The sequence below is a fragment of the Drosophila mojavensis genome, unplaced genomic scaffold (assembly GCF_018153725.1).
Source record: "Drosophila mojavensis isolate 15081-1352.22 unplaced genomic scaffold, ASM1815372v1 contig_277, whole genome shotgun sequence".
NCBI lineage: Eukaryota > Metazoa > Arthropoda > Insecta > Diptera > Drosophilidae > Drosophila > Drosophila mojavensis.
The window spans coordinates 810,728-833,869 of NW_025318822.1; the positions used below are offsets into that span (position 1 = coordinate 810,728).

The following is a 23,142-nucleotide window of genomic DNA, read 5'->3' on the forward strand; positions in this document are numbered from 1 at the left end:
TTGAGAATGGCACTAGGTATTTCATATTATTGTTTTTAAGTCAATAAAAAAATATATACTCCGACGTGAATTGTGAAAATACAATACAATGCCATATACATATATGAACACTTGAAGGCAATTGTACTTTTTAATATTTTAACAGGCATACGAATTCATTAGCAAATGGCTTTTTGAGCAACTGAATTTAATATGAATTTTATAGATTTTTTCCATTCTGTTGTAACTCAAGGAATCTCAAGCACTTCGAGCGTTAACTATTGAATGGAACTGTAAGACAGCATAGACACGTTTAATTTGGACTTGGGCTTATTAAATATTCTATTCCATTATAGTTGAAGGATTTTATTTCAGGTAGGTATACGTATTGCCTTGTCTGGGATAAGTATTGCCTTGTTATGTCGTCTTTGCAGTTAAAAAACTGTAAGTGGCTCCTAGTATTGAAGCTAGTTTCTTTTACCATGCATCTAGTGGAATTTGAATACAGGGTATAAATATTTCATAAAACTGTAGGTAACAGGTCGAAACGGAAGCGTTGTAGACCCCATAAATATCTTTTAGACATTCATTCTACTCTCTAGACAATTTTATAGGAGTGAACTTATATGGTAATAGCGTGTCGGATATAGCGACGGTCCTTTGAACGTAGCGACGCTATAACCGAATTCTACGGCATATCAAAGTAATATATAAAAATTTAAATACAAATAAATAATGTGTTTTTTTTTTTTATAATTATTTTTGCTATACATTTTCTTATATCTGATTAATATGAGTAAATTTATAAAATATGCAGACTTTGTTAAAATATTAATTTGTTGTACGTTTTTGAGTATTGAGGTTTTCTCTATTAGAGTTATTAAAATCCAGCTGATTTGCCATTCGCTATCAATTAAGATGAGCATAAGAATAAAATCAGCTAAATTTGTTAGACATTTAATTTTGAATTGTTTGGGAATTGATTTCAGGTGGAGTAACGTAATTTTATTTTGTGTAAACTTTCGTATGAACATGTTGCTCTACGGATTGGCTTGAGGCGAAAATTCTCTGACCTCGTTAAGCAGCGTAAATGCTCGTATTTGGCCAACATACCTGATTTATGCATGTGCGTGTGTGTATGTGTGTGTGTGTTTGTTGTTGTGTGCGTGCACAAATGCACGCAGGCTTGGCAAAACACGCATGCAGCACGCTACATGTTGCATACTTTACAGCGCTTGTGGTAAATTGAATTTTCGCGACTGCCACCGCTCGTTGAGCCATGCGGCTGCTGTTGGCCATGGCAACATCCCGCAACAGCGCGCGGTTAACAGGATGATGGATATGATTTATTGCATACCGCATAACCAGAAAGCTGCTGCACGGCATCGTACGTCGGAGTTAACGCATATGAAAGTATTCCGTGCATGCTGTTCAAATAATAGAGGTTTGAATAGTTGGAATTAAACAATTCTGTTTGCTTAGCTAGATAAAACAGTTGTTCTCTTTGTGAAGAAATATTATTAAAGATATTTGTAGTAGTGGCAAAATAAATATTCAACAGATGCTTGGCAATTTTTTGGAGCTGCTCATTAGCTCACAATCAGGCCAGCCCACATTAGCTCCCAGTCCGTTGGCTCGATCGTGTCTCACACAATGTTGGAGCACTTGAGTTTAGTTTTCGTGTGGCTGCTGCTGTTGGGTGTTGCCTGGAGTCCAGTGAATGGCGAATATTACTCTTCCGTTGACAAGATGCAGATGTTGGGGGAAGTGGAGTTGGACCTCGTCACTGCAACGCATCTGTATTTGACGGAGCGCCAGGAGCAGCTTAACGTGATGCACAGGTAGGAAAGGTGCTGCAAAGAAAGGCGAAAACAACTCATCGATTGATTAATTGCCAGCTTCGTGGAGCGGGTGAAGCTGGAGCATGCAGCCATCAGGCAAGAGTTGTTGCAGGATGCGGAGTACCTGGAAGAGCCGCTGCAGGCTTTCAGGCTGATCAAGCGCCTGGTCGTCGATTGGCCAAAACTACACGACTCGCTGGCTGCAAGCCAGAAGCAGCTCCGAGAAGGTGTCTATAGACTCAAATGCAATCTTGCCATATATGTATATTCACATTTATTTAATATCCTTCACATGCAGAATATGCCAAAGTAGTGAATGAAACAGGTGAGGCGCATGGCCTGCCAAATAAAGAGGATCTTAAGGGCGCCGTCAGAGGCTTGCAGCGACTGAAGAGCGTCTACAATCTCACCGCAAGCGACATGGCCAACAGCTCGTTGTTCTGGAATGAGTGCCTCGAGATTGGCGTGCAGCTCTATGAGCAGGCCGACTACCGGAGCGCCCTCGAGTGGCTGCTGCTGGCTGCCAAATTGGTCGACCAAATCGAGGACGACAATGCACAGGGAATGCGCGCACAGGTCTACGAATATTTGGGCATGACTTACCTGGAGCTGGGCGAAAAGCAAAAGGCAGTCGAGACATTGAGGGAGCTGCTTTCTTCGCTTTCACCAGACACGCCCCATCCAGTGCGCTTTCTACTCGATGACGTGGAGGACACTGAACCAAAGTGTCCCAAACAGCTGGTCGAGGCGTACTGGTATGCTAACTTCTCGCGTCTGTGCCAGGGCAAGCGGCTGCCAGAGCCCGGCTCATTGAGCTGCTATTTGGACTTTGAACGTCATCCGCGATTCAGGCTGTCGCCGTTGAAGGTGGAGCAGGCGCATCTCAATCCCGACATACATATCTACTACGACGTGCTGACCGATCCTCAAATAGAATCCGTCCTGGATTTGGCCAGTCAGCTGGAAAGTTTTCGCTCCACGGTGCTCGGGGACGTGGTAACAGACACGCGCGTTAGTCAACAGGTTTGGCTCAATTACACCAGCCCCATCATGAGAACCGTCGGCAACTTGCTTGGTGCTATTTCTGGCCTAGATATGACAAATGTCGAGGAGATGCAGGTGGCCAACTATGGCATTGGGGGTCAATACTTCCCGCATTTCGATTACATATCAAAGCTGCGCGAAGATTACATAGAGAGAGGCAATCGCATCACCACGAATATGTTCTATGTAAGTCTTGGACTGTTTACACCCGTAAGCCAAAGCCCGTAGTCCATAGCTAAGCTCGACCCAACTTCAGCTTTCAGATGTGCTCCAAGGCGGCTATACCGTGTTTCCCTTTCTCAATGTATTCCTGAGGCCCGTGAAAGGCTCCTTGGTTATTTGGCCCAACGTACACAGATCCCTGGCACCCGACTCCCGTGTCCTACACGCTGGCTGTCCCGTTCTGGAGGGCAGCAAGCGCAGTAAGTTTAAGCTAATTGAAGATACTTGGAACCAAATTTCATGGATTATATTGAATATTTTACAGTCGGCAACATTTGGATACATTCTGCTCAGCAGGAGTTCCGTCGTCCCTGCACGCTCGTTTCGACTGAGTAAAGTGCTGTTGCCTTGACCTAAGATGTGGCTTGGATTCATTCAAATAATAAATACTAAATACAAATAATAATTGACTAAATTCTTTATTTATATATTATCACAAATGGCAAGCAAATATGATTGAGTTGAGATGTGAAGGATTGCTTAGTCCTTATACTGCAAGGAGACCTCGTGATCACGCTGCAGCTGGCAGGGTCTCACATGGTCCTGGTGGCTCAAACGTATCCACACATTGGCAACTGGAAGCACAGAGGGTATTCGTGATTATGTGAAGGGGAAAAAGCGAGCACATGTTTATTTCTCTACTCACTCCACTTGCTGCCCTGCAGCACCGGGCAGCCAGCGTGCTTGGTGCGATAGTCGGCATCCCCGGAGCGATGCAAATTGTACCAGAAGAGCAGGCTGCCCTGCTCGGGCTTGACGAGCAGCGGCAGAAAGGGAAACGCTGTGGCGCCGCCTGCCTCCACATTCGATAGCTGGATACGGCGACAAATTGAGAGAGAATAACTTGAACAACTTGAGGGCAATTTCATCTGTGCACACTTACATAGAAGATGCCCGTAGCTATGCGATTGGTCTTAAACCTCTGCAAGCTGTAGTCAAAGGACTCTGGGAAGGAGTCCATGTGCGGCTCGTAGTGGCCGCCAATGCCGTAGTTGGCTATTTGCAGTGGCTCCGCGAAGCCCATGTCCAAGCCGGATATCAGAGTCATGTGCTGGCTCAGCTTCTCAATGATTGGATGCTCGTCGTACTCAAAGACAGTGCCCTGGCTGGTGCGGAAGGTCGCTGCGGTGCTGCCGTTGGTCGGGCTGTAGACTTCGGAGCGCTGCAGCACAGGCCGAGCCAAGTGCTGCAGCTGCACAGATTCGTGGGCGCCAATGACTTCATGCAGCTGTATGATATAGGGATCCCGATGCAGCTCCTCCAACTTGTACGCCAGGTAGTTTAAGCTCCGCCCATGGCCGCTGAAGTAGCGACAGCGCAGTTCACGTTGCGCTGCCGCGGTTGGCATTAGCTCCTCGCGGCAGACCTGCTGATAGATGAGGTAGTCCTGCGTGGCGTGGTAGTCCTCCGGCCTGCGCGCCACCTCGTGCATGAGGCCGCGCTTGACGCCGTCGGAGATGAGCTGCTCCAGGTGCGCGCGCTTCTCCAGCAGATGGAGCCGCTGCTCCGGCTCCACGTCCAGCACGTGATTAATCAGATTGAGTGCGTTCTGGTAGTCGCCCAGCGATTCGTGGTAGCCTATGACTGCTTCCATGAAATCCAATGAGACGGGCTCATCGCTGTAGCTCTGCTGGGCCAGCAGCCGCATCGACTGCTCCAGCCAGGGCACCGTGTTGTTGAAGTCGTTCATCGAGTAGAGATGCTGGCCCAGCACGAAGCAGTCCTGCCACGACATGGCCGATCTGTAACGAGCTGTCGCGTGTGATTTGTGATTGCCACTTGCCACGCCCAGGGCCGCCATCACTCACCCGTACTTGACACCATTCAGCATGCCACTCGCCAGCTCGGCCACGTCCAGCTTGTAGGTCTGCTGCAGTCGCGTCATCGCCAGCGTGGTGCCCACAAAGTCCTCCATCGTGGGGAAGCTCAAGTTCTGTCGGTGGCCCGCCATGGCCTCGAGGAAATCTATAGCACAAGCCGAAGCAGCAGGAGTGCCGGGGCAGGGCAAAGCGGGGATTGAGAGAAAACAGTTTAATCAAATCGATAATGATAACATGTGAGTGATGCCCTCTCTCCCCTTCACCACGTTCTGATACCCACTTGTGCGACTGTGTTCGGTCTCCACGGTGCCCTCCAGGGTCTCCCAGTCGGTGTGCAGGCGCTTTATCAGACGGAACGCATTCACCGGATTGTTGAGATAGCTCTCGATGCTCTTCGCTGCGGTCAGATGCTCCGCTCTAATCTCATTGATTTCTCTGCGGGAAATAAATTCATGAAATTCTCGTTGGCGTGTTAAGCATTAATCAGATTTTAAATTGTTTCATAATTTTTTCTTCATTTGCATAAGCGCCATTTGCATATTTAACTTATTTATTTATGCCTGGAGACATCCCATTTATAAGCACTTTAGTACACTGTCACAGCACAATCGATCAAAACTTTTAAGCGACAAAAATCAAACAATTTAGTTGGGCATAAATGACTGCATAATGCTCTATTAACAGTTGCTGTGAGAAACAGAGTTGTGTGTGTGTTTCAATCAGCAACTTTTCATTGTGTTGCCCTTCTTTGCGATTCTCACGAGCTTACTTTTTATTCTCATGCTTTGATTACGATTTGTGTGAGAATTCGAATTCAGTTTTCTCAGACTCTCACGTAATTTGCATACGATTTTCAAATATAATTTCCCCAATATTTACTCTAATTAGCTTTCCCCTTAAAAGTGCTGCCTATATGTATTTATTAAATATTTTAAATCCATGTTTATATAAGCGTATTTTAAATAAATAATTAATTTGTTTTTACGCTTGTCTCAGAGACACACTCCGTTCTTTTAATGTGTCTCTTTATTTATCTGAGATTAAATGTCGCCATAACGATCAACGGCAATGTCGCCGAGTCTGTCAGCTAGATAGTATCCGATTTTATCGGGCTATTGATTAGGTAGTAGCACTTGTTTGTTCTTAGCAAGTCAGAGCCATAAATAACTGATATTTATTCGCTTTCCTGCAAATTTCTCTATTTTTTATGTGCTCGATGACAAACTGCGGAGCTCGCTCGTAAAGTAAGGGGTGCGAAAACTTGTTCCGCATTGCACTTAGGATAAAAATCCTGTTTGAATTATCTATGGGATATTATAGTGTTTGATTTATATGTATTTATATGTTTATATATGTTACTTTTGTTTTTAGTTTAATTATATATTTCGTAACGATGCCATTGAAATACTAATTTGTGCATTATAGGTAGACTGGCGACGAGCCGGTTTGCAAATATAGCTACTAAGCGTATAAATTTAATTGAATTCCAAAGATAATCATTTGATACACATACAAAAGGTGGGCAAGTCGTTGACACTTAAAGCAGCAACTGCGATTCGCTGAAGTAACCATCGATGTCATTAGATCATAAAAATGCAAAGATCAAACAATGCCGAAGCTGTCAACTAAGCGTATATTAGGTAAACGACTAGAGATATTAGCAGGTCATAAACTGAATAGAAGGCAGCTCTCTAAAAATATTAACAAGTGCTGGCCGATGACAAAATTAAATCAAGTGAATACTAACAAATATAAAATGAAATAAATTTGCTTTTTCACATTCGTGTTGTATTTGCGTACTTGTAGCGTTCCCTTAGGCCAGACTTACGATTCGGGTGGCTTAATGTGAACCGGTTAGGTGGCAATACGGGAATGAAATGTAATTAAATGGAAAAAAAGGTAACAAAAAAAAATTAGACTGCCAGAGGCGCATGATGAGCAAAAATATAAAATTATAAGCAAATCTCAGCCTCGAAACTCTCCGCGAGTGTAAAACAGGCCCAACAGTTGCTTTGGATGATCAAGCATACAAATACCAAAGAAACAATTTGCGTGGGCTCTATCATCGGATGTGGGCATGCAGCATTTGATTATTGATTATTAATTACTTATACTAGCTGAATGCTAAATATTGATGAGCTGCTGCTTAGGTGTAGTGTTAGTTGTACTTAAGAAAGACGCCAGCTGAGATGTCCGAGTCGAACCAGACTGGCGAGGGAACTATAAAGGTCCACTACTTAAGCAATTAACTGGTTTGGCTGACTTTTTAAAGGAAATCTGATCTTCCAGCCTCTCTCTTTGATATCGATGGGCGTAAACTTACCTTTGAAGCAAGTCGGCATGCTCCCTTATTTCATTCACGTATGTCTGCAGCTCTTTCAACACGATGACCTCCGTGTGCAGCAGCTGCCCCAGGCCGCTAGTTGAGCTGAAGAACTCCGCCTTGGCTGCAGGGATTTGCAGTACAGCCAATACAAGTAAATAAATTCCCGGCAACATGTTCATTGCAATTGGCTCTCTTAATTACAAATTAGAGAATGTTGAGTCTTAGAGCTCGTGCTGTCTCTGCTTCGGCGCGTCGTTTAGAACTGTTCGGGCTCGATCTGCTTTGAGAACAACAAACAGTCTTGGCAGATCGTTAGTCAAACAAAAGCTCGAAGCATTCTCATTGCTTGCGCGGAGCTGAAGCTTTCGACGTGCTTCTTGGCCAGGCCAAGTCAAAGAACTGCCCGCGAGGCTCAGCCGTCAGGCTTGATTGGGCCAAGTGGTTAGGTAATAAATAAATAATAAAAAAATAACACGAGTTCAATAAACCTAAAGTTGCTCAACTATTGCAGAGGCTCTAATTGTTCGCTAATTGTCTTTCAGCCGATCTGAGAGATCATCTCCGCCGTTCGTATAGCATTCAGCGTTTGTCACAACTTCTCTCTTTGCTAATTACTTTCACTAAGCCGCTCGCTAGAGACTCGTTCCATTGTGATTCCACTCTGTGTCGCTAATATGCAAATTAGCCGCTAAAACTTTGCCCGTGAACTTGTTTATGCAAATAGCCGGCAAAACTGAGCTCAACTCAATCAAGTCTTCGACTCACGGTTTGTTTTGAGTCAGCTTCGCAGCACAGTGAGTGCTTAAAAGTGAGTCTTAACCCTATAAACAACAGTCGTCTATTGTTAATTTTTCGAAGGCATTTGAGTTGATCTCAAATATGTTAACATATTTTTTATGTTGAGTAATTTTCGTGCATTGTTAAGCAGGTTTGCTTTACAGGCGAGCAAGTTACTTCGATTGTCATTCTGTTGGCTAACTCTATATGTATTTTTACCACAAAAGACATTTACAGAGCACACACACTCTGGTATTATATTACAATTATACTCGAACCACGAACCGCAAAGCATTGCAAAGCAAACTCGCAGCGCTGAAAAGCTGAGAATAACATTTTTTCATTTCTTTACAACTAATAAAGCAAATCAAATGAGAAATTTATGAAGCGAAATAGTGGTAAATCAACAAGTTTATTTAATTATATCATAGCCCATGGAAACTTCATTATCCCGAAATACATCACAGGGCCGGGCAAAGGTCTGTGTAGCCTCGTGTATCCAAATGTTGGCAACTGTTCAAAGAGAAGATAGGAGATGAGAGACATAAATAGAAACATATAAAATAATAAATTATATAAAATATTAATTGATGCATATTATTATATACAAATACCTTTATTGATAAGGGTATATTAATTGATTCTTATTATAATATAAATATAGCTTTATTGATAACAGTTTGAGGGCAGATGTGATTTGGCCTAGGTAGTCAACTCTTTTTGTTTATATAAACACAAATAAATAAATAAATAAATAAAAGTTTATTAAAATTATTATAAAAGGCAAAAAAAATATATTTTAATATTTTTTATTTTTTTTTTTTTTTTTTTTTTTTTTTATACATATAAATTAAACAAATGATGATAAAAAAATTGCTCTCATACTTTTATCAAAGAAGTATTTTTTTTTTTATATGTTTCCTTTTCTATCCGTAAAAAAAAATCTTGTCATTAATATATATACTATAAGAAAATTTATGGAATGTGTAATTAAGTATATTAATTTTAGCGTCTTAGCTTATTGTAATCTAATATTTAATAGCTAATGTCAGTTAAATACAAATTCCGCGCTTTGTCAAATATTGTAAAGAGGTTATTCGTTGCGGTTTCCCTACATTTTCTGATGAGAGTTTTTTTCACACAGCTCAGCGGCTCGATCATGCGAAGCCGACGCTCTCAGTTTGAGCAAATTAGATTATTGCAGTTGCTTCAAAGCAAGAACTACTCCAGATTGATATAGAGTATATATATACATTTAGAATGAAATAATTTTAAAACTGTGAATTTATTACTTTTTAAGGTTCAAAAATTCTTGTTGATATGCAACCCAAGTGATTTTAGTTAGTCTTAACTAATTAAAAAAAAAAAAGAATAAATAATAAAAAATATAAAAATAAAGAAATAAATTAATTAATAGATAAAGAAGAATGTAAATAGCCCGGCTGCAATTCAATATCTAGTTCATTATAAAATAAATATATCAAACAGTTCGCCCTTAAATTTGTTCAGTGAAGAAGTGGAATTGATAATATAATATAAATACAGTATATTAATAATATTAAATGGAATAATAACGTTAATCTAGTTGTAGCTTAACTCTGATTATCTGCTAGTCGAGTATACCCAACTAGCGCACTTTAACCCACTTCATCTGTTTACCTGTCATTAAAAGCTAAATTAACTATAAAAACTCTGAGCACTCCACTACTACGTTCCATTTAATGGCATATACAATGCAGTCTACAAAGCAGTCTGTTGCTTAGGCACAAGAATAACACCAGACTGATTTGGTTGCTATTGTTCTACGGCTGAGTATTAGAATTTCAGCATTAATATTTCTAAAACTTGAATTTGTCCATAGAATGTTTTCATATATGAAGAAAACATGTTTATGTATTCAGAACATATTAAATGCGACATAATTGGTGTAGTAGCTATTGTGAAAGCAAATATTGATGCAAATTGCGATAGCAAATAGATTTTTGTTTTGGCTTCGCAACGCTTTGAGATACTCACTCCACTTGCTGCCCTTCAGGACCGGACAGCCGGCGTGCTTGGTGCGATAGTCCTCGTCCGAGGATCGATGCAAATTGTACCAAAACAAAATGTTGCCTAGCTGCGGCCGCACGGCAAAGTTGAGAAAGGGAAAGGCCGTGGCGCCACCCTGCTCCACATCCGACAGCTGCAGCGGCCCGTAATAGAAACATTTTGTACATGAGTCAATGGACACATCGAGGCTTAGGCCGTAAAGTCAACTTACATAAAATATGGCCGTGGCGATGCGATTGCCCTCGGCGGCGGGATAGTGGCGCGAATCACGGAAGAAATCCCAGTGGGGCTCGTAGTGCCCGCCGACGCCGTAATTGGCCACCTGCAGTTGCTCGCAGTAGGTCATGTCCAGGCCGGTGGCGTCGCCCACGTCGCGCAACATCCGCCCCATCATGGGGTGCGTGCTGTACGGCAGCCATGCGTTCTTGCTCACGCGGAACGCGGACTTCATGCGCTGCCCGCCGGACAGCGGATTAACCGTGGAGCGTTGCATGTGTGGCACCGCCATGGCGCGCAGCTCTCCAATTTGCTGGGGGCTGAGCATGTCGTGGTAGCTAACCACCAGTGGGTCGAGGCTGTGCTCCTCCAGCTTGAGCGGCGCCAGCAGCCGATAGGCGTGCCGTCCACGTGCATAGCGACAGCGCAGCCGACGCTGCTGGGCGGCAGAGGGGCCGACCTCGCCGCGACACACCTTCTCGTAGTGGGCGAACTCCTGGGTGAGCTGTGGGCGTATCGAAAGCCAAAATTAGTCGCATAGCCACCAAGATAAATCGAACTGAAGGTCTCACTCTGTAGCCGGCTGCTTGCCGTGAATGCGCCCCCTCATCGCCGTCGTGCGCCAGGTTGGCGGCCTTATCACCCAGATGCCAGTTTCGTATGCGCGATGGATCCAGCTCGAGGACGCGCTGGCTGAGCTCGTATGCCGTGTCGAAGTCGCCTAAAATCGTTTGGTAAATATGCATGCAAGTTGGGCCAGCTGAGTGGCAAGTGAGTGACTCTGCTCACCCATACGGAATAAACTCTGTGCCACCGTTTCCATGCTGTTCAGCAGGGCGGGCTCTGGGGTGCTGGGGCGGGGCTGATGGCGCCGCAATCGCTCCATGGACTCGCGCAGCCACACTTTCGTGTTGTTGTAGTCCTCCATTTCAAAGAGTTGTTGACCCAACACAAAGCAATCCTGCCAGCTCATGTCCGTGCTAAAAATAATGCCAGCACAAAAATCGAAATGAATATGAGTGGTGCTTGGGCTGGGCCCACGACCCACGACACACGATTTACCACAACTAAAACTGGAACGGAGCCGCAGTACTCGAAGGTGTGCGAATGTGTTGGGCAACCTTAGATTAATATTCATACAACACGATTCCGCACGATTGGGTTTATCTACGATAGATTTATCTAGAATAGTCACGGCACTTTAACCGCAACTTTGAGTCCGCTCCTGGCCACAGTTGAATAGTGTGAGTATGCGTGTGTGTGTGTGTGTGTGTGGGTGTAGTACTCCTGCATTTTAAGCTTGACTGGTTATTGCTTATTTGGTTTGTCCTCCTCCCCCGCCCATTCACTCACCCGTATTTGATGCCATTCAATATGCCGGCAGCCACTTGAGCTACATCCAATTTATAGGTGCTCTGCAGGCGAACTAATGCCAGTGCGGCGCCGTCCACATCCTCCTGGCTGGGAAAGCTCAGGCCATAGTGTTGTGAAATGTTGAAGCCTGAAATAATTCATTTGAGTTTCCGTTTAGGCAATTTCATGCCGGATACGTACGGAGTTGAGCGCTCATTTGCTGGACTCGACTGTCCACATGTGGCCAGTCCGTGTGGAGGCGCTTCATCAGCCGATAGACATTCACCGGATTGGTCAGATAGTTCTCCAGGCCTTTGGCTGCCAGCGCATGCTCCAACTTTATGGCCGACAGCTCTCTGTGGATCAGGTTGTGGAAGTTGGCTTAGACGAGTTCTAAACTCTAATCATAAATCGATAGCTACCAGTTTCTCTGCCGTCATAGACATAGACCAAGACGGCAGAACTTAATTAATTCTAATTCATTTGAGAATCTACGTGATTTCAAACACAAAACTTTTTCTTTCCAGCGAGAGCGAAATGCTAAATGCCAAACTGTAAGAGTTTGCGGAATAGTTGCTTGAATGGAAAATTCTATTCGAATGCTTTATAGTATATTTTATAGTATATTTTTATGGACAGTTCATGATAAACTCGGATCAATGATCAATAAAAAACCCATTGAATAGTGGATGACATTTAGCTAACCCGAAACTGATTAGCATTTAATGAATAGACAGAGCTAAGACTGAACTAGGTACCAGATTAGGTAATTAAATAATTCAGAGTAATTATAATTACTTTTCATTAAACTATGCTATCCTTACCTTTCTAACTGTAGTAGAACAGTTTTAGCCGCATCCAGCTGGGAGCTCAAATCACTCAACAAAATCTGTTCCGTGTGCAGCAACTGCTCCAGTCCTGTAATGGAAGAGAAGTAATCCGAAGCCTGGCAACAGCACAGGCTGGCCAGCACACCTAGTGCCAGCAGTCCAGTGCTGACACGCATCCTAACTACCAGGTATATATAAAGGGAATATAGCAGCCGATAACTTTGTTAGCCGTCTGCAATGCCTCGCGTCTCACAACAAACTGATCGGCATCGGCTGGCGCAGCTTGGAGTGAACATCCCCATGAGAGATCAGCGAATAAAAGCACTGATGACAGACACTTTGGCACACGCGATCAGAAGAACGGATACCCGCGACCAGGTGCTAACTACATAGAACACTATATGCATAAACAATTAATGCGCGGTCTATGTCTATGTCTATGTCTATGTCTATGTCTATGTCTATGTCTATGTCCATGTCTATGTCTATGTCTATGTCTATGCCTTTGTCTTTGTCTATGTCTATGTCGAGCAGTATGAAATATTAGATGTCGCCTTATGATCCACTCTAATGAAGAGCATACGAGTTTCGTGGCGATTAAGCGTGTTTTATGGCTTTGCCAAAGCTGATTTAGTGATGCTTATCATTAGCTCGTTTTCGTTTTCGTTGTCGCTGGCGCTGTTGACCAGGCCCAAGTTCTAGTTCTCTCTACTCACCACTGTCGCGGCATATCGTTGCCTTATCCGATGGCTTATTAATTCTACCTAATTAAGAACGCGTTGTTTGATATTTAATAATAAAGTCGACAATAACGATGCGACAGTGTTGGAAAGCGTCGCGCTGGCCAATAAGTCAACATAAGTATACCCTGTAATTTTGAGATATGCAATAAATTTAATATTATATCATTATAATATTTACTTAAAATATAGTAAATATTTTAATGCAGGTATTATAAATTTTTTATATATATATTTTTTTATTTCTTAGTACATTTTCTTACTTTATAATCAATCAGCCGTTGACAGTTTAACTGACGATTACGACACAAAATGTATCAAATGCCTTCAGTAATATTTTATTGATTTCTGAAAACAATGAACAAAAACAGGGTATGTCGCTTAGCGGTTTTTTATTGGATTTTGTATTTATTAATGGGCGAGTAAAATTCATTATAAGTGCCATTGTTTGCTTTAATTGACATTTGATTTACACCGACATCTAGTGAGCTTAGCATTTGCAAATTTCTGTTCGTATTTATGAGTATTTAATATTGACTTTAACTATTTCCTGTTGTCAGACGACAAAAGACATTTGACCAAAACCAGACAAACGCTCAGCTCTAATGCTGTGATGCATAAATATTGAAATTCGCTTGCTCTTTAATTAGTGAACGGCCACGCCTTAGAAAAAAGGCATGAAAGTGCAAATGAAATTCAATAAAATGAGGGAATTGTTGGGTTTTTGTTCTCCATTGCGGCAATTAGGGAAAGATTAAAAGGCACATCAAGCAGCAGTAACTCTGAAATACTGTGAGGCCTTAGCTGAGCTGCGTCCAGGCCGCTGAAAGAAATGAAAAACAAGCACATCTATATCAGAAAGACTCTTGTGGCAGGTGTCGTTGCTGCTCTACTTACTCAGCTGAGTGCCCAGCAGCACCGGGCAGACCAGCTGGCGGCTTCGGTAATCTGGCCTCGGCGTGGCTGAATGCTCTTCCCGGCTGCGTTGACTCCAGTAGAGCAGCGCGCCCCGTGGGACGCACACGCTGAGCTCCAGTTGCGGGAAGACAATGGCGCCGCCCAGCCTGGCCTCTTGCAGCTAATGGGTGGAGTGAGACGATAATAGACCAATTAGTAACATATTAGTTAATCATTGCATTTAAATTACGCACGCTGAGCAGAGCACGTGCCGCATGCTCGGCTATGCTTGGTGGATCCGTTGGTGGTGTGACGTGCTCGTGACTGTGCCGACGTGCCTGCCACAGCTCCGGCTCCACTCCGCCAATGCCCAGTTGACTGTGGATGCCACGCAACCTTCGCTGCGCCAGCTTAGTGAACTGCAAAGGCTCAAAGGCCTCTCTCCTGGAGCGCCGCTGTTGCGGCAGCTCATCCAGCATACCAATTAGCCGTTCGGTCTGCTTAGAGCTGAGCACATCATGATACAGCATGATGTATGGCTCCTCACTCAGCTGCTCCAAGCGCAGCATGCGCAGATTCGCAACATCTTGGCGGCACTCTGTGAAGCGGCTACCTGTTACGGGCTGCTGTGCCGTCGACCGACACAGCTCATCAACAATCAGCTGCTCAACGGATTTTGTTGACTTGAAATGAATTTAAAGAAGAATACGTTGAACTCGACAAGCATATACATATTATTATAGATATATATATAACTATATATGTACATATATTAGATGACAATGGGGTTTGCGATTACTCAGCTGGGAACATAACTGAATTTTATTAGCGGAAGGTAACGTGAAGAATAGAAAATTGTGAAAAAAAAAATATTTTTATTCTGCTATATATAGTAAGCAATTCTACAATAGAAATTTAACAAATGAAAGTATATGAAAAAATTCCTAAACTATTTTAGAATTATAAAGTATGAAATTTTAATATTTGCCTTTCGAAAAGTCTATTTTATATAGTAAATTGATATTGATATTTATAGAATTTTTGAAAAGACCGTCATGTAAATATACATATATATTAATATACATATATATTAATATTTGTAAAAATAAAATATATAGCAAATATGGCTAATCAACAGTTAACAAATTATTTGTCAAATTAAAGATTTTTGTTATTCTTTTTGTTTTCAATTTAATTACAATAGATCAAGGAGTTTTCACTCCACAAAAAGAGAAGTTCTCATATGATATAGCTCTTGCTCTGTAATATTTTGAAGATTGTCTCCAAAGATTATACAAATCAGACAAAGACCTTGAGGCATTTTTTACGAAAATTGAAAGTCCAATTTGATGCCTCCAATAGTGGCTGTAATACATATAAATTTGAGTTCAATCAAGCAAAAGTATCCTCTATTAACTTGCCAAAAATGATAAACATGTGTATAACATTGGGTGCTAGGCATATCGGTATAACATATATCTCATATGTATATAGCCTATATCTTCCAACCTATATCTTCTATGTTTCCAACTTAGAGCTATAAAATGAGATACTTAAGGCAGATTCTTTCGAACATCTAAAAGAGTTTCAACTACTTTCTTTTACCATGAACTCCTTCTGCTTTTCTCCCTATGAAAATGCTCGAAGTAAATACTACAAAGTGATTATTTATCGGGCTATTGTTGGTTTGCTTGTGAAAATTTGTGCAATTCTGTTTACCTTTGCCTTCAGCTTCCTGTTGGGCACAAACTTGACAGGACTTCCGTTTAAAGCACGTTCTATCTCGGCTTTTGCTTTTTGTGCACTGCGACTGGCAGGACGCAGGAGCAACAATTCTTTGGCTGTTGTGAGTGCGCTCAAAAATTCACCTGAAGCAAACAAGGAATTTATAGAAAAAAAAAAAAAAAAAAAATAACAAACTTTTATGAATGCCAGTGAGATGCACCTGCACGGTAATCCATATTGAGCGATGCCTCCAGTATTTTAATCCTGGCCCGTTCCTGCTCGCTGACCGATATTGTAGCATTCTGCTCAGCTGCCAACATTCCCATCGCCGTCTCCAGCCAGTGCTTGGCTACGGCGTGGTCGCCATTCCTCTCCGACTTGCGAGCTATCTCTAGACAGTCACTCCACGACATGGCCGAGCTGTTCGAATTGAAGCGTCAATGTAGTGTGTGCTTTGCATTTGTTTGCATTTCTCTGGGCATACTCACCCCACCTTCAGGCCGTGGACTATGCCCAGCGAGAGGGCGGCTGGCTTGAGGTCGTATACGGATTGCAGTCGCAGCAGATTGAGCAAAGCCGCCTCGTAGTCCTCCTCGCTGGGCAACTGTAAATCCAACTGATAATCTGGAAGATTTATGGCCAGATTTTGGCTGGCATTCGCCTGTTGCTCAAGCAGCGGCCAAACGCTTTGGAAACGCTTGAGTATGGTAAGCACATTGAGTGGATTGCCCATGTGCTCCTCCACCCGCTCGCCCACCAGCTGATGCAGTTCCTCTATGGCCGCTGTCTCACTTTTAATTACCGCCAGCTTTTGATCTAAGGCATCTATATAGTCGCGCAGTGCGTTGATGAGCGAGTTCTCGGTGGTCAGCAGTCCCCGTAAGTGCTCCTCCTCAGTGCTGCCACTCACAGCTCTTGGCCACATCAAAGCGAGCCAAAGTAGCCACAGCCATCGCTTTGCTGCTGCTGCTGCTGTTGGCATTTGCATAATTAGCCTTTGTTGTTGCTGTTTTTATTCCCGTCCGGGTCAATGACTGGCAAGTTTTTTATATTTGTTAAAAAATAATGCCTGCTTATGGGTGCCAAAGTTGCTATGCTGTAACAATTGACCAAGCCGCTCGGCTGCTGTGGCTAAACTAAGAGGTAGAAACTGTGAACGGTCATGAGAAAGGTGTAAGAGGCAAACTGCCTTTTAAATTTTAAAGTATATTCTATAATTCTCTTCTGAATTCTCTCTGTTCTCTCTTCTCTGCTTTGTTTATTTCTTGTCTTGCGAATCTATTGTTGTTAGAAGAGCAAGTCATATAGTCATATATACTGATGCCTGAAGCAAATTATTTGGCTTCTAATCTAAGCAGGCTATAGAAATGCTAGCCGTAAAACGTTTCCATTGAGTCGAGCTGCTATTACACGGATTTTTCTCTCTTTTCAAATCCTTTTAAATGAATGAGTGAACTTGAAGATTTAATTAAATAGAGTTGACTAGGCAAAGTAATTAACATTTACCCAATTAGCATTTACCCAAAGTTAATAGCCATAAAGTTACTCAAGTGAAAATAATTCATAAATTTATATATTTCCTTAGTTACCTACTAGAAAGTAATTTAAAAATGCATATACAGGATATTTACACCGTTTAAATACCTTATCCATTGCCTTAGTTACGCAATCGGATTTACGAATTACGTAATTAATGTTATGTTCATTCGTGTATAGACAAACATGTATTAGGAATTATGTATGAGCCAAGGTTAACTGTTACTTAATATGTCAAAGAACTTGTACTCAATTCCAGCGAATTTCGCCTTGCCCTGGTTATTGGGCTAATTTCCTCATCGTCGTCATGATTAAGACAATTTCAAAGAATTAATTACGTCTGTGAAGGAGCTTCAACTGATGTCTTAATAAGCGTAATTAGTCCTTCTGTCGCTTTGTTAACTTCTAGCTCTCCATTTCAAGCTTTGAAGCCTTCTCGAATCAGCTTCGCTTCGTTTTACGTAACAAGTTCACCTCATTTCATCAGAAATTCTGAGTGCATAGCTAAAATGCATTGGCATGAAATGCATTTAATTATTTAGCAATCATTAATTATGCTTCAATTCGTATTTAAGTGGGCTATCAACCGAGCGTAAACTGATGGACTAATGGTTGGTAAAATTGCTGATATGATTTAAAGTGTTTCAATTTAATTATAATTTTCCTTCACTCTCTCTTTCTCTTTCAGTCTGGCTCGCATATCAGGGTAAACATTTTAAAATCTGCATGAAGCGTGGCATTTATTTATTTATTATATGCATGTATACATATATATTTATATTTGAATAAATGAATGAAACAATGTGTATAACAGTTTTCTGACATATATGTAAAATAAAATTGATTTTATTGCTCGGAAAATATTTGTATTGTTTACCTTTTTCCCCATTTTGAGTTTATTTGAATAGGGTATGTCAGGAATACATATTGTCTTACATATATATACGTATATATGTATATGCACTTTATTGATATAATGTTTATATTACGCTGCTATATATTTCTGACTTTAATATTAATTTTAACACATTGTCCAACAAATTTTATCTCTGCTGAAACACTCAACTTTACATACACAACTTTACATAGTTTAATTTAATAACAATATATTCAATTAGATATCAATTTTATTCGTGAAATCAATTGCCATTAAAGCTCTAAGTGGTTCTCATCCGTTTGCTCATCCACCGTTACCTTTGATATCCTTATGCGATCGAGCAGCAGCTCCGTTTGTAGCAAGGTTTTAGTATTGAGGGCTGCCTGATTGGTCGGTTCGAGTTTTAGAATTTCGTTTGTGAGCTTATAAGCGAGCTTGGTGTTGTTTAGCTTCTTGTATACCAGAGCAAGGTGTTCCAGAATATGTATTTTACTGGCACTCGCCGAGGTTTCCAGAGATGCACGCTTGCGTGCCTGCTGTAGCCACTGAGCTGCATATTCATAGCTCTGCAGGTCATAAAAACTTCTTCCGATTTCGTAGCATTCGCTGGCGCTCAGAGTCACATTCTTGTCAGTATAGAAATCCCTCAGCACAACTTCGTTGGCTAGCTCTGAGGTGGGAATGCCTGTGAGCTCCTGCATATCCAATAGATTGCCAGCGGCGATGAGGAGATCCTCATTCGTGGGTCCTCTAAGTTTCTTTTTATCCATCTCGCTATCGATCGCATTAATGTATTCGCTATGCGTATTGTTTGCCAGCAACACATCAAATATCTCATGCTTCCAGAGGCTGGCGAACCGATTAATGGTCAAGAACGCGTTGATTGGATTACCATAGTACTCCTCCGTACTATTCATATGCTCGTGCAAATTGTCGATGTCGGTCAAGTAACTGTGCAATAAATACATATATTATTTCTATTATTTAATTTTAGCTTGCGTCGAATCTACCTTGAAATCGTCTCTTGCTCATTCTGCACCTTGTCCACATAAGACTCCAAGTGCTTCACCAGCACCGCCTCCAATTGCAGAAGACTATTTAATCCCATAGTGGGCTCAGCACATTCGGCTGCAATATTACCAAATTCGAAGCATGCCAATCCGAGCATCAATAGAACCGCACTCAGTCGAATCATTTTACCAAATGTTACTGGCTGACTTTCCATTTCAGATATTAGAGATAGATTTGGAATGGAACTATGAAGAAATCTAGGCAAATATTTACACAGTTGTTCGCTCTTGCTTGTTGGCTTATGCTTTCTGTCGCGACAACATAATGAAGGGGTCGGGGGGGAATGAAAACAGGGGAGTTTAACAGCAGCTGAAATGCTTAGAAAGAACCAAATAATATTTTATTATTTTTTATTTTTGAGTAATCGAATATTTGTGGAGTTTTTTTTTTTTCGTTTATTAATTAATTCTGTAGTGAGATAATGAGTATGAATTATTTCAATTTACTAATTGCTGTCACTTGTTTAATATAATAAAATAAAATTAATATAATAAAATGATTATAACAGTTGTGAGATAAAAGCCCATAGCAGTAACTTTTACATATTACACCTTCATTTAATTTTTTTTTTTTTTTTCATTTTTCATTGCATTTCACAAATAATAATGTGAAAGTTAGTTCAGAATATATCTTTCAAAAGGACTCACGATTTTCAGACCTATCTTTGTTAGCAAATTTAACTTATTTCTTCTTTATCGTCATTTATCTTCCATATGAGCTGCAAATCAATGGAACATCTAAGGCCAGCTAGCACGTAGATTCAAAACCAGTTATTTGGCACAATGAACTTTGCTGTTCTTTACGTTTTCCGTGAGCAGAAACAGGTTTGGCTCGATTGGCTATTGGCAGCTACGTTAGGGCTAGGGCTGGGGTTAGAAATTATGTAATATGCGTATGGGAGCCATGACCATGCATATGCTATCAAACGGGCCATCAGCCGGCGGGGTCAATTGGCGAAATCAGTTGAGCGCGAGTCGTGGCCGAGAGTAGAGATGCTTCTGAAGCTGAAGTTGTTCGGGCTGCTGGCGGTGCTGGCAGCTCTGTGCTGGAGTGATGTCACGGCCGAGTTCTATTCCTCCGTGCATGCGATGTCCAAGGTCTTTCGGTACGAGCAGCAAATGCTGCAGCACATGCAAAAATTCATCGCTGATAATGAGAGCAAATTGGATTTTCTGCGAGCGTAAGTTGACTCCGGCGGGGCTGGGCTGGCACTAATTCAATTTGATGCAATTCAATCTGCAATGACAGGCGGCTGGACGAATTCGAGCGCGAGCGTAGCCAAGCCGAGCAATCGGGCGTGACGTACTTCGAAAGTCCGCTGAACAAATATTTGCTGAGCAAACGCCTGACCCTGGACTGGGAGCACATTGCGAATCTCATGGCAGCCGCAACCGGAGCGAGTGGGTGTCCAATTCACTTATATGCTAACCACATTACGCATACGCTCCGTACACCCTTCAATTACAGAGCCCCTGTCACGTCTGCAGCGGCTGCGCCAGCGAGAGGACATGCCCAATCCCCGGGAGCTGGAGGGCGCCATAGATGGACTGCTGCGTCTGCAGTACATTTATAGATTGCAGACCAAGCATGTGGCTGCTGGAATACTCGACGGTGTTTCCTATGGGTGAGCCACATGGCAAATAAATGGGAGAAACTCTAACAGGGAATGCACTAATCACACTTACCCCACGTCATCTGCATTGTAGCACTCAGCTAAACGCTCAGCATTGCCTGGACATAGCTGAACAGGCGGCGCGAGATGAGCATCTGCAGCTGGCGCACGCCTGGCTGCTGGAGGCGAACCGCCGTCTATTGGACAAGGATCGCGCTAAGCTACTGCCAGTGATTTTGGAGCAGCTAGTCAAGCTGAAAGCCAGGCTAAGCCAGTCTGAAAGCCGAGGCATGAATAATACCCTGGAAATGCTGAAAAATATAGAGCCAGGCAGTGAGAGCCCCTTGGATAACTGGGAAGAGCTTAATCAAGTCCAAAAGCAAATCGAAGAGCTGACCGCTAATCCAGTCGATGAACATGCTGTGCGTATGGGACTTTATTATCATACTCCAATTCATCTAATCTCTGTTTCGCCTTGCATATCTAGCCCCTACCTGAGGACCTGACCAAGCTGAGCGACTTTGAGCTCTACCGCCACACCTGCAATGGTCATATAAGACCCACGCCGTCAGAGCTGCGTCAGCTGCGCTGTGGCTACATGACCGAGACGCATCCCTTTCTGCTATTGGCACCCCTGAAGGTCGAGGAGCTGAGCCACGATCCACTGCTTGTGCTCTTCCACGATGTCATCTATCAGAGTGAAATCGATACGCTGATGAGGCTAGCCAAAAACAAAATTCATCGTGCCACAGTCACGGGCCACAACTCTTCCGTTGTGTCCAATGCGCGTACCAGCCAATTCACCTTCCTCCCGAAGACGCGCCACAAAGTGCTGCGCACCATCGATCAGCGCGTGGCCGACATGACCGACCTGCACCTGGGTGAGCTTCAACTGAAACTGTGCCCCGCCATATATGTATATGTATTTCGATTCCAGAGTATGCGGAGGATCATCAGCTGGCCAACTACGGCATAGGCGGCCACTATGCCCAGCATATGGACTGGTTCTACCCGATAACCGTAAGTACAGAAGCTCAAATTCATATTCATATTTTATGATGAAGCTCCTTTAATCTGCTTTGCCAGTTTGAAACTAAGCAGGTGTCCAATCCGGAAATGGGCAATCGCATTGGCACCGTCCTCTTCTATGTAAGTGCCTTTGTGGCCTTTGTTGCCCTTTGTTGCCCACTGTTACCCACTGAGAAACATGTTTTCCCTTTTGCACTTCACAGCTCAGCGATGTGGAACAGGGTGGAGCGACGGCATTTCCCGCTCTGAAGCAGCTGCTCAGACCCAAGAAATATGCAGGTACGTGCAGAAGGAACTTGAATGGGGGCTGGCTAATGGCTTCTATAACGTTACGGGACGATAAACTAGCAGGAAGTCTAGTAATATTTTGAATGCGCTTACAGTCTAAGCTTATAAACACTATGCTGCAATCAAAGCGAAAACTTAAACACTATTATGAAGCCCTATCCTTTAAGGCATTCAAGTTCCATCTGATCCTTGTACAGCCCCCTTTGCATACACGTAATTATATGTCTCTCAATTTCGCTAATTTTAGCCGCGTTTTGGTACAACCTGCACGCCTCGGGCGTGGGCGATGCGAGGACCATGCACGGCGCCTGCCCCATCATTGTGGGCTCCAAGTGGGGTAAGTGGCGAATCTTGCTGGGCATTCGAGCTCTATTGGTTTAACAATGTGGCTCTATTATTATGCAGTGCTTAATCGCTGGATACGTGAGTTCGTGCAATCGGATCGCCGACCCTGTTACCAGTGGGACGACTCGAAGCTCACGCTCAGTCAGGTCTTAGAGCTAACGGGAAGTCAACTGGAGTGAATCATATAGATAGTGAATCATATAGATAGATTAGTTTAAATAAATAAGAAAAAACTACATTGAGGTTTTTTTTCGTGAAGCCTCTTCAAATGAAGAAACTTCTTTAAATAGTTGACTTTATTTTGTTTGCCATTTATACATTCATAATTCCGCTAAATTAAATTCAACATTTATGTATTTGCATAATTTTGCTAGTTTATGAAGCTTTGCCTTACGCGATTCATACGCCACGTGGGCCCTCAAAAATAATTTTCTTTGGCTTGCGATCTAAGGAGATTCTGTTTTAATTACGAATTAGTTAAATCTTCACTAGATTTCATTTTTATTTTTATTTTTATTTATTTTTTTAAATTTCCAATTATTATTGAAAGGTCAATAATATGTGT

At 42.4% G+C, this 23,142-nt stretch overlaps 6 protein-coding genes across 6 annotated transcripts; 2 read left to right on the plus strand and 4 right to left on the minus strand.

The window, feature by feature from the left end:
• The first annotated feature begins 1,582 nt into the window (after positions 1–1,582).
• On the plus strand, positions 1,583–3,492 carry LOC6573969 (prolyl 4-hydroxylase subunit alpha-1). Its single transcript, XM_001999992.4, has 5 exons — positions 1,583–1,820; positions 1,878–2,047; positions 2,119–3,050; positions 3,121–3,286; positions 3,352–3,492. Exons 1-5 carry the CDS (start codon positions 1,633–1,635, stop codon positions 3,420–3,422), a joined length of 1,527 nt encoding a protein of 508 aa, XP_002000028.2. The 5' UTR covers positions 1,583–1,632; the 3' UTR covers positions 3,423–3,492.
• On the minus strand, positions 3,487–7,522 carry LOC6573970 (prolyl 4-hydroxylase subunit alpha-2). Its single transcript, XM_001999993.4, has 6 exons — positions 7,230–7,522; positions 5,187–5,341; positions 4,895–5,051; positions 3,970–4,828; positions 3,733–3,898; positions 3,487–3,661 (listed from the first exon to the last, which is right to left on the minus strand). The coding sequence occupies exons 1-6, from the start codon at positions 7,409–7,411 to the stop codon at positions 3,567–3,569; spliced, it is 1,614 nt and encodes a 537-aa protein (XP_002000029.3). The 5' UTR covers positions 7,412–7,522; the 3' UTR covers positions 3,487–3,566.
• An 880-nt stretch (positions 7,523–8,402) lies between these two features.
• Positions 8,403–12,785, minus strand: LOC6573971 (prolyl 4-hydroxylase subunit alpha-2). Its single transcript, XM_001999994.4, has 8 exons — positions 12,452–12,785; positions 11,829–11,983; positions 11,628–11,775; positions 11,064–11,254; positions 10,847–10,995; positions 10,270–10,779; positions 10,026–10,191; positions 8,403–8,522 (listed from the first exon to the last, which is right to left on the minus strand). Exons 1-8 carry the CDS (start codon positions 12,631–12,633, stop codon positions 8,422–8,424), a joined length of 1,602 nt encoding a protein of 533 aa, XP_002000030.1. The 5' UTR covers positions 12,634–12,785; the 3' UTR covers positions 8,403–8,421.
• Positions 12,786–13,600: 815 nt separating this feature from the next.
• On the minus strand, positions 13,601–16,795 carry LOC6573972 (prolyl 4-hydroxylase subunit alpha-3). The gene is made up of 6 exons (XM_001999995.4): positions 16,308–16,795; positions 16,040–16,239; positions 15,814–15,962; positions 14,349–14,777; positions 14,095–14,275; positions 13,601–14,020 (listed from the first exon to the last, which is right to left on the minus strand). Exons 1-6 carry the CDS (start codon positions 16,742–16,744, stop codon positions 13,998–14,000), a joined length of 1,419 nt encoding a protein of 472 aa, XP_002000031.3. The 5' UTR covers positions 16,745–16,795; the 3' UTR covers positions 13,601–13,997.
• A 1,384-nt stretch (positions 16,796–18,179) lies between these two features.
• On the minus strand, positions 18,180–19,456 carry LOC6573973 (prolyl 4-hydroxylase subunit alpha-1). Its single transcript, XM_001999996.3, has 2 exons — positions 19,243–19,456; positions 18,180–19,183 (listed from the first exon to the last, which is right to left on the minus strand). Exons 1-2 carry the CDS (start codon positions 19,425–19,427, stop codon positions 18,505–18,507), a joined length of 864 nt encoding a protein of 287 aa, XP_002000032.3. The 5' UTR covers positions 19,428–19,456; the 3' UTR covers positions 18,180–18,504.
• An 839-nt stretch (positions 19,457–20,295) lies between these two features.
• On the plus strand, positions 20,296–23,063 carry LOC6573974 (prolyl 4-hydroxylase subunit alpha-1). The gene is made up of 10 exons (XM_001999997.3): positions 20,296–20,483; positions 20,552–20,703; positions 20,771–20,927; positions 21,010–21,337; positions 21,403–21,796; positions 21,853–21,935; positions 22,002–22,064; positions 22,148–22,223; positions 22,480–22,569; positions 22,638–23,063. Exons 1-10 carry the CDS (start codon positions 20,296–20,298, stop codon positions 22,754–22,756), a joined length of 1,650 nt encoding a protein of 549 aa, XP_002000033.2. The 3' UTR covers positions 22,757–23,063.
• The last annotated feature ends 79 nt before the right edge of the window (positions 23,064–23,142 follow it).